The 9,615-nt window shown below is 35.1% G+C and overlaps 1 protein-coding gene across 1 annotated transcript in view; it reads right to left on the bottom strand.

The window, feature by feature from the left end:
• Positions 1–1,031: 1,031 nt before the first annotated feature.
• KIF15 (kinesin family member 15) overlaps positions 1,032–9,615 on the bottom strand; it is a gene marked incomplete at its 3' end in the record, with an annotated part of 14,281 nt that continues 5,697 nt past the window's right edge. The window contains exons 8-17 of the mRNA XM_010075792.1: positions 8,965–9,174; positions 8,741–8,866; positions 7,542–7,664; positions 6,711–6,834; positions 5,659–5,735; positions 4,728–4,937; positions 3,814–3,991; positions 3,256–3,397; positions 1,564–1,705; positions 1,032–1,229 (exon numbers count right to left, since the gene is read on the bottom strand). Coding sequence (XP_010074094.1) covers positions 1,032–1,229; positions 1,564–1,705; positions 3,256–3,397; positions 3,814–3,991; positions 4,728–4,937; positions 5,659–5,735; positions 6,711–6,834; positions 7,542–7,664; positions 8,741–8,866; positions 8,965–9,174 — 1,530 coding nt within the window. The remainder of the gene's footprint in view (positions 1,230–1,563; positions 1,706–3,255; positions 3,398–3,813; positions 3,992–4,727; positions 4,938–5,658; positions 5,736–6,710; positions 6,835–7,541; positions 7,665–8,740; positions 8,867–8,964; positions 9,175–9,615) is intronic.

Raw genomic sequence — 9,615 nt, 5'->3', positions numbered from 1 at the left:
AAAAAACCTTCCTAAACATCATAGAAGGTCAGTAAGTAAATGATACCTATGTACATCATGTGGAAGAATAGATATTAAACTGTAGAATCTCAGATACATGTAATTCTCTTCTGTCAGTTCTAAGTAGCTCTGAATACATCATCAGTTGTTTTGTAGCCTACTAGGATTATGATGAGATGTCTCTCAAAATCCCTTCCAAAATGCTCCTATTTGCCTCTAATCAATATTACTGTAGTCACTGTAGATTTTAAACAGCTAGGCAGAGATGACTCAGTTTCATCAGTTCAACTCCAAACCATAATGACAAGAGCTATCCTTATTTATTTTCATTTTCCTATTCTGCTCCAACTGCAGCCCAAAAACATCATCATAAACTGTGAAATGGCAGCTTGGGGAACAAACATTTCATAGATCTGCACAAAAGGACTAGAGACCTTAGTTGTTCAAAATATACAGTAGCTAAATTCCTTAGAGGATCTCTGTACTACAGTAAGCATGAAAGAGAGGTTTTGGCTGTTGTGCCAGGGTTTTACATGCACTGAAGTTAGTTCCAGTTTCTATAGAGTAGTTCAAATAACTTTGTAGCACTCTATGTGACAAAAGACCTTCCCTGCCCTTTAAAAAAGATACAAGACAATTCAGGTATAATGGTGGACAAGCAATATTTGCCAGGTTTCTTCAAATAATGCAGTATTATATATTAAGCTTGGGTATTGTTCCAAATGTAGCTGTCACCAGAGCCTTAAAGAGGTTTCCTCAGACACACGTTATCAGGTTAAAAGAGTAAAAGTTTAAATGCTCTGTATATCTTAAACTACTCACAATATTCAACTATTAAATCCCTTTCAATATTTTCATTGCAAATCCTCTAAAGTACAATGTATAATTAACTGTTCAGTGAAGCCTTAAGTATTCATCAAGAGCTTCAGTTTCCCGTGCAAATTAAAATATATTTGGTGAGGGGAAGTATTTAATGCCAAAAATCCACTTAAAGTTACACATACACTTCAGTTTTTACACAGAACATTCACCTGTGCCACTTTGAGCTCCTCAGCAATGGCCTCAAATGCTTGTTCATTCCTCTCAGGGGGAACTGGCTCTTTCAAAATGTCATCCATCATCTCTTCAGAACACTGAAAATCTTCAGAATGATAATCTAAGATTTCTGGGCTTATTCGCGGCACTAGGCGAGATCTTAGCTGGTAGGCTTTTGTTGGAGTGGTTATGTTCTGTTATAAAGATTACAAAGCAGTCTTTATTGTAACTGTAAAATGGAATGAAGACTTTGTCCGGTATTGTATTTCATAGTTCTATAAGCAGAATAATGAAATAAAATCCTCAAGGCAGTTAGTTCTAAACAACTACACTTCTTCAGATTAGTCATCTGATTACAGTAGCAGTCAGTCAGTAAGCATTCAGAACAAAAATGCAGTGTACCTGCTTTATGACATAAGGATTGCATGCCAGAACACTAATTAGGCTAAGGGATCACACAAATGAAAGTCTAGGTTCTCACCCAACTTGGGAGTAAGTATGCGTGGTTTTAAATAAACATTCTCATACCTTAAGAGTTTCCCTATGTAGCTTATGTAACTGAGAGACTTCTCGACGCTTGTGCGCTTTGGTTGCCTCCAGAATGTTTTCAAGATGTTGGTTTGCTTTCTGAAGGGATTGAAGTTCTGATTCCAGTTCCATATGCTTTTTCCTGTTCAGGAAGGATTTTACTGCTGTCAGAACCACTCCATCAGTATGCCCTCCCATCAGTAAGAATCAGCTGTGGTATTACCAATGAGCAAGCTGAAGCTGAACTCTTGCCCAAACATTGAAATACATGATTTTGAGAAGAAAGCCACCACTACTGTATTAAAAAGTTAAAAAAAAAAAAGAAATTGAAAAGCTAAGAAGCTTATTTGTGCTTGCATAATGAAGCAAGCAGATGGATAACTAAATGTGTCAGAAAAAAATCCATTACACAGTGAGAAATAAGCTGAGCGCTCTGCAATTCCTTCTATGAGAAAGTGATATCACCCATACCAATATGGTTTTAAGCTTTAAAAATGTTATCCAGTTATATGAGAAGTCTGAACTGGTGCTTGCCAGGATTAAAGAAAATCCTTTTAAGATATTTTATTTTTTGGAAGTGCTGCCCTGTTAAGATTATTTTTCCCTCTAAGAGTACTTTAACTGAAATATAGCAGTTGAGCAGAAATTTAGGAATAATTTGATGCGGTATTTTGCAGAGCTACATGCTGTTACTGTGATAGTTTGCCCTACTGACATAATTGTAGGGTCAAAGTCTACAGACAAAAGGAAATATACTATTCCATCTTTTGGCAGTTTAATGCTATCACTTTCCTTCATGTTTTTAGCATTTGCAAAAAAACCTATGGAATAGAACAGAACTTTAGTTCTGACTGCTAGTGGACAACAAAAATAGTATACAGTGATTTTGTGAAGTTGTTAGATTTTACTCTACTTATTCAGTTACCGTATATGGTTACACTTGCATGTTACTCCAAAACTGGAAACAAGTTTAAAATTTAGTGAAATACAGAGGATCAAAACCATACTTCTGTTTGACTGCACTCCACTAAAATAATGTCAGTAATTGATGATAAAAATGCATACATATTATCAAGAAAGCAAGACATACACAAGACATAGAACACATAAAACAGGAATACATCAAATGCGCAGGAAAACAAAGTAATTAAAATATGAAGATATAAATAAACCATTGCAAGTAATGATACAGGACAAGAGACAGATTGCTGAATTGATAAACTCAGTAGATAGTAACCTTATGATTTATAAAGTTCATAGGATTTGCTACACAGAAAGCTAAGAATAAAAATATGCATTGGTACAATTGCCTGCACAAGCAATAAGGACATTACAAAGCTACTTTGCAAAAAGAAGTAGGGAGACAAAAATGGAAGTATCTTGTGCCCAATGCTTCTAGAATTATACTCCAGATTCACTGAAATCAATAAAAAGCAACAATGTTAGGTATAACCTAAAAATAAATATAATTAAAAAAACAGGTCCCTGGATCAGGTCCCAATTCAGGTTGGGAGTAACCAAGTTCAACATGAACATATTCTGTGTGCATGCCATTTTTCCGAACCCGGTGCTCTCTTACATGCAAAGAACATACTTGGACTATATATTCAAGATCCGAGACTAACTTTTAAAAATCAATATAAGTAATTACTTAAAGACATTTAAATAAATTTCCACACTGTTTTGTCTTACTTGGTTAGCTCTTTGAATTCTTCATATTCTTGCTTTGAGCTTGCCAGTTCACTCTGAGTCTGTAGCAGGCGTGCTTTCAACCTTTCAACAGATGCCAGTGAGTTGCCTTCCGCTGATATAGTGGCAGAATATAAGTGATGACCTAAAGAACAAACATATACCATCTGAAATCACGGAGTAGCTCAAATATGGTAGGGTTTACTAAAACAAAAGCAACTGTAGGCTTTTGAACAGCATAGCAGCAATTGAGATTGAAGAAAACGGATATTAGCAACAGCCCACATGAAAAATCAGTAGGATAATGTTACTGCAGTCTTCATAACAACTAAGGACAACAAAATGAGATTATGGTGCTCACAAGAATCCAAATTCTCTATTGCTGTATTTTCTTGAAGGCCAACATGAATAAAATAACATGAAACTGTTTTATCAGTCTTCAGGTATCACTTTGAAGAAGGCAAAGAAATATATCAAGACCAACAACATTTGCAACACTACAATGCACACAACAGAAATACAGTAAGCTTATTTAACTGAAAAACATTATCATGTTTTTACCTCCAGTATTTTTCTCTGTGGCTGAAGCTTCCAAAAAAGCTTTTTCTAGTTCTGCAATGGTCTGAGCATCAATTTCTTGGGCCTTTCTAACTGACTGTAAAGAACGAAGTCTTTTATTCTCCTCTCTGAGGTTATGGTTCTCCATGGCATACTTTGCAATTCGTGGGTGTTGTTCCATCTGTGACAAACAGTATTTTATTAAACAGTTTTTATTTCCCAGATAATGCTATACGTAACTAGCTGTTGCTCTGCTACCTTTAATAAGCATTAAATTGTCATAGAAGACAAAAAAAGTTATTCCCTACAGTGGATAAAACTACCCCATTTTTTTTCAGTTTTCTTACTCCATTGTGGGTTTATATTTTATTACCAAAAAAAGAGTAAACACATAAAGTAGTAGAAGTTTTTCTTACTGCTCTTGACATCCTTTTTCAGTTTCAACTCTGAGCTTTGGCTTTCTTAACACTGTCCCTGCATGCCATAGTCACATTTCTATATTCCTTAAAGACAGTCCTGACTTCTGTACTTCCCCCTCATCCTTTATTTTGCAGCTCAGTTATGAGCTACAGATTCAAGCTGGTCTTCTAATACATCTACTCCTTTTTCCAATTTGTGCTTGGAGGAAATTTTTTTTAAATATTTGCCTTCTCTCTAGAGCTTCTTTGTTCTTCAAAACTGCCTCACAAATGATACCACACCTACCGGATAACTGAATAACCAGAAGCCTACCCTCCTGAAGCTTTAGATGAGTACTTTGCTACTTGCCTTCTTCAGAGTTCCACTATAGCATCACCCCTGACTGGCCCCATCTAGCTTCTGTGTTATTATCCTTCAGAAGCCTGCTGGATTACCTGCATCCTGCTGTCTTTCCCTTTCAACAAAATTGCTCTAAAAGGGAAAAGCTAAAGACTTACCTGTTCTCTGAGCATCTGCAATTCCTCCCTCAATTCACTGAGGAGATCATCTTGCTCTTTTGGCAATAAACTTCCACCAGCCTCTTTGTGTAATCTCTCCAAGCGAAGAATATGGTCTTCACGGAATTTAACTATCATTTTATTGGACTGAATAAATTTCTCCTTCTTGGCACACAGATCTTCTAGTCGAGCAATTTTTTCTAATAAATTCTGAGAAAGTCCATGTACAAATTGGGGGAAAATTACAGTTACACTAGGTGACTTTTTAGGGTACATGTATCACATACACATACAAATCATGCAAAACTGAGTTGACAATAATTTTGTGAATACAGAAACTATAATTCATTTTGAGCAGATCTGTAGAGAGCAGCAGCTCATACCAAGAAGCCAAATGAGATGCTATATTGCAAAAACTTTATTTAGAAGCTCCAGCATGACCCTGTAGACTAAGTATTCAGTTAAGCACATCAGATGCGCCCCTAGAGTGCCTGTTTCAGTTAATTTTCTTCCAAAAATTTCATTTTGAATGACTCAGCACTACACCATTACATGAATCAAAGAATAAAATGGGAATGACTGGAATTTGCTCCAAAAAATAAACTCAAAACAGACTCATGGATGCACTCAAAATTAAGTAAAACAGAAGTTTGCTGTTCAGGTCAATTTTTAAATTTTTTTAAAAAGATAAATCCAAATAAAAACCCCACTCCCTAAAACTAAACATACTATGAAAGCTATCCTATGGCTTGTCTGAATTTGAAAGGTCTTATCCTTAAATGTCATTTGACTAGTTCCCTTATTACCAAACCTTGTCTTTGGAAGAGTATTTTTATTCAAAAACAAAGAAAAATCATTAAGAGAGTCAGTTTCTACATGCTCTCATCAGATAGTACACAGAATGCCCTTGGAAATACTAGCGCTTTCTTACCTTCTTTTCACCTTCCGATTTCTCCCAGAACAACATTGCTTCAAGAAAGTTGTTCAAATAATTTAAGTTGTTCTTCCCTTTGTCAAGAGCAGCCGTAGTGTAAGGCAAAGAAACAAATGCCATATTTATTAAAATACTAGTTAACCTGTTTTTTTTCTCAATACATAAAGTGACAGTTGTGTAAGAAAATTTAAATAAAACCTTCAAACAATATAATTAGTCTAAAACCATGTGCTGTACTCAGAGCAAAGATGTTGACTGTAATTCTTAGTCACCTGCAAGTGCTGATAAAGAACAGAGTCAATATACATAATTGTGTAATTAACAAAGTTGTTCAAGCATTAAAAGGCTTTATGATGAACTTTTAATATAATAAATCAGTTTGTACAGCTGAGTATATCTATAAAATGCAAAACCCCTCTGAAATTAATTTGATAACTGTAAGCCATTATTGGCATTATTATAGTTTGTACATATTAAAAGTGGGCTAACAGATTTATGAGAAGGAAATTCAGGAAAATAAGTGTGAATTAAGCGGACAATTAGTGATTTAATCTGGAAGTAAAGTGTCCACACAAGGGATTAAAAAGGCTTAACTAATCCACTTCAGAAATTATTTCAAAATAGTTTTCCTGAATATCCTCATGCAGGCAAGACTACTTATTTATAGAATACTAATCACCATAGTATCTAGGTGATAACAACTACTGTATTGTAATTTAATATATTTTAAATGTCATCCACTTTTTAAAGTAGCTAGTAAGCAGATTTCATATTTGTATGGTTGAATATTACAAATATGATTGAACTGCATAGACTAAACACAGCTCTAATACATTGGGTTCTGCACAAAACCCCTCCTCAGTGTTTAAGCATCATCATTTGCTTTCCCTCAGAACTCTATCCCAGGCAACAGGATCCATAAGACAAATACAACCTCTGTAGGTCAGTCCTCAAAAATATTAATTGTTCAGAGACTTAGTGAATTACATAAGGCTCCAACACTCTAGGCTAAGAAAGTAGCAAGTTCTTTCTCTACCCCCGGCTCTTACCTTGTGATACAGAAATATCTCGCATAGATGGCACTGAAGTAAGTTGAGCGAGCTGCTCTTTCAACTTCTTGACCTCAGCTTGCAGCTGGCTCACATTTCCTTGTGTGTCTTCATTTACCACGGCCTTTCATAAATACGTTAAGAGAAAATGAGGATGAGGTACAAATAAAAAAAATATTTTATAAGATAAATGAAAAGTCAAAGACTGCAAAAAATCACAAAACTACTGAGAAGATTTCCAGCTCAGGAAAGGAAGAAACATTTAAGGGAAAAGTAATGTTCAATTTACTGAGAAACCACTAAATTGCACTTCAGCTAAATATATTGGTTAAAAAATATAACGTTTTCTGCAGAATTTTCTCTGGAGCTTTTTGACCAACAAAGCGAAGCAGTATACATCAAAGTCAGTATACCAACATACTTCCAAAGCCCACTCATGAGAAATTATGTTTGGGAGTTAACACGTATAAAAACTAGATGCACTGAAATACTCTTGAATCTAATTTTTTAAAATTACAATTTTACTTTTTAGTACAGATTAACTTACTTTTTCCAATGAAGTGGTCAGAGAGCAAGCAATGACACTTATCAGCCATTACCTAGTCCCAAGTTGTTGCACTCTATTCATAATCAAAAGCAAACAAGTCCTTTTCAAAAAATAATTTGTCATAAACATTTAGGAAAGCAAATTTAGGATTTTAAAATAAGTTAGTCATTTAAATTAGTGAAAGCACAAGAATATTTCAGTGAAGCTATCCTGTTTGCAGATGTGCCTTAAATTACAAGAAATTTGGTTTTTTCAACAATAAAGACATTAAATAACTCTCTTACCTTGTTTTTAATCAACTTTGCTCGCTGAGCAAAATTGAGGGTGGACAGTGTTTCACCAAAACACCTGGATCCTGGATGAACATTTGCAATTATGGATGTTTTTGCATTACCACCAAGGGAATCCTATTTAAAAACATGGCAGTTATATTTTTGCATGTTTTTGGCTACAACAGGAAGGTATCACCTTAGAGCTACTGTGTATTACTTTAAAGAAACTGCAGAAGGAATTTTATTTCACAAATCTACACGCTACTTAGGTTTCTGAAATTTTATTTCAAATGTGGGTATAAAGGATGGGACTGTAAATAAATACTTTATTTGGGTTTTCAAAACCCTGATTTTTATATTGCTAATCAACAATTTGAGATATCTGTTACGCCTGAACAGCAGGGAGAGAAAAAAAACCTGAGGAAAAAAAAATCAGGGAATAAAGCAGATATTTTAATCTTGGTCATTATTGGATTGGTGCTGGCATTATTTTGAACATCATCTAGACTGTTGATTGTTTCAACTTATCTTCTAGTGGCAGTTGCCAAAAAACCAACCAACCAAAAAAAAAATCAAACCAACAGATTCTTGACCAAAGATATAAAAAGAATCTCTCCCTTTTACATGCATGTCTTCAAATACCTTTATGCTTTTAGACAAGTAGCTCTCAAATCTCTGGAGAACGCAGCAGTTATACCCAAGACTCCAAAAGCCTAGTACTACAAAACAGCCCACAAGCTGCAATGGCCTTCTCTGTCTAGTAGAGAAGGTCATGTTAGTGGACTTCTTTGCAGCACAACAAAATAAAAAACCAATAACTACTTAAGAAAGTAACAGCTCATACAGTTGCAAGTCTCTTCTAATTTCTATGTATTTTGGGTTGCAGTGGAAGACGTAATTCTTCAGAGATTAATTCTTAACATCATACCAACACTTAGCACAAGTAGACTAATTCTGGAAATTGTGTAAACATTTTAACACATCTCTGAATATTACACTCTGATACATAGTATTTTCCAAAGTATAGGGATGAGAACATCTGCTTTTTCTTTAAAACTTGCAAATATGTAAAAGGAGATTATGAGCATAAATAAATTCCTCTACAGTTAACTGCAACAAATCAACTGAAAGTCAATAACCAACCCAAACAAACATTTTTTTCTACAGCCCAAGCAGCATATAAAATCCAGAGGATATATTATATATATTACCCGTAACAGAAAAGTGAGCTTGGAATCCCGGTAGCAAATGTGTCTCTGTTTTCCATTACCCACATCAACAAGTGCTGTGATTACTTGTCCAAGGCAACTTAGTGATCGATTTATGTTACCTGCTTCCTAAAAACAAAAGAAAGAAGAGAACAAAGGTGAACAGATTTGGTGGATGGGCAGTACACCTGAAAGGAGAAAGATGCCACAAATATTACAGAACTAACCTTTAACCTCAGTCCTTCTGTATGGGTGTCTTTCTGTCTCTCAGATCCTGCCAAGTCTACCAGATTGAGCAGGGAAGACCGAATGTTAACAACCTCATTGTTTTTCTCCATGGATTCCACTGTGATAGTGAAAACTGCATGTGATCTTGAGGATTCTCTGTTCATTGAGGTTGATGCTACGCGACGGTTTCTCCAGCCCATAGTTAATACCTAAGCATGAAAAAGACATGAAATAATATCAAGTACCTCAGACTGTACCCTGTATTTACATATGGGGGGCATAAACAGTAGTAAGCATATTTCAGTGCAACAGCTTTCAAAAAATCTCAAGGACAAGTACTTTTTTTTGCTTTTTTCCAACAGAAGTATTTTAGAAGCGAAAAAAATAGCTACAGTCAAACTTAATAAAAACACTAATTACAATACACTTCTTTCCTCCAAGAGTGCCATTGCCATTCGAAAGCTTAACATATCCAATACTGCCATATGTTAGCAGTACACAAGAAAAAATATTTAAAGTCACAGAGCCACTATGTGTATGTATCACATTCATAGAGAAATAAACCAATTTCTGGTACACACATGCTGCCTAACTAGCAGGAGCCGTAGTTTTCCGTTGCTATTTCAGAGATGAGTAGGGCAAACATTAGG

Source organism: Pterocles gutturalis, unplaced genomic scaffold (assembly GCF_000699245.1).
Source record: "Pterocles gutturalis isolate BGI_N339 unplaced genomic scaffold, ASM69924v1 scaffold51822, whole genome shotgun sequence".
Classification (NCBI taxonomy): domain Eukaryota; kingdom Metazoa; phylum Chordata; class Aves; order Pterocliformes; family Pteroclidae; genus Pterocles; species Pterocles gutturalis.
The sequence above is the reverse complement of the archived record's forward strand: the minus strand, read 5'-3'. Positions and strand labels throughout refer to the sequence as shown.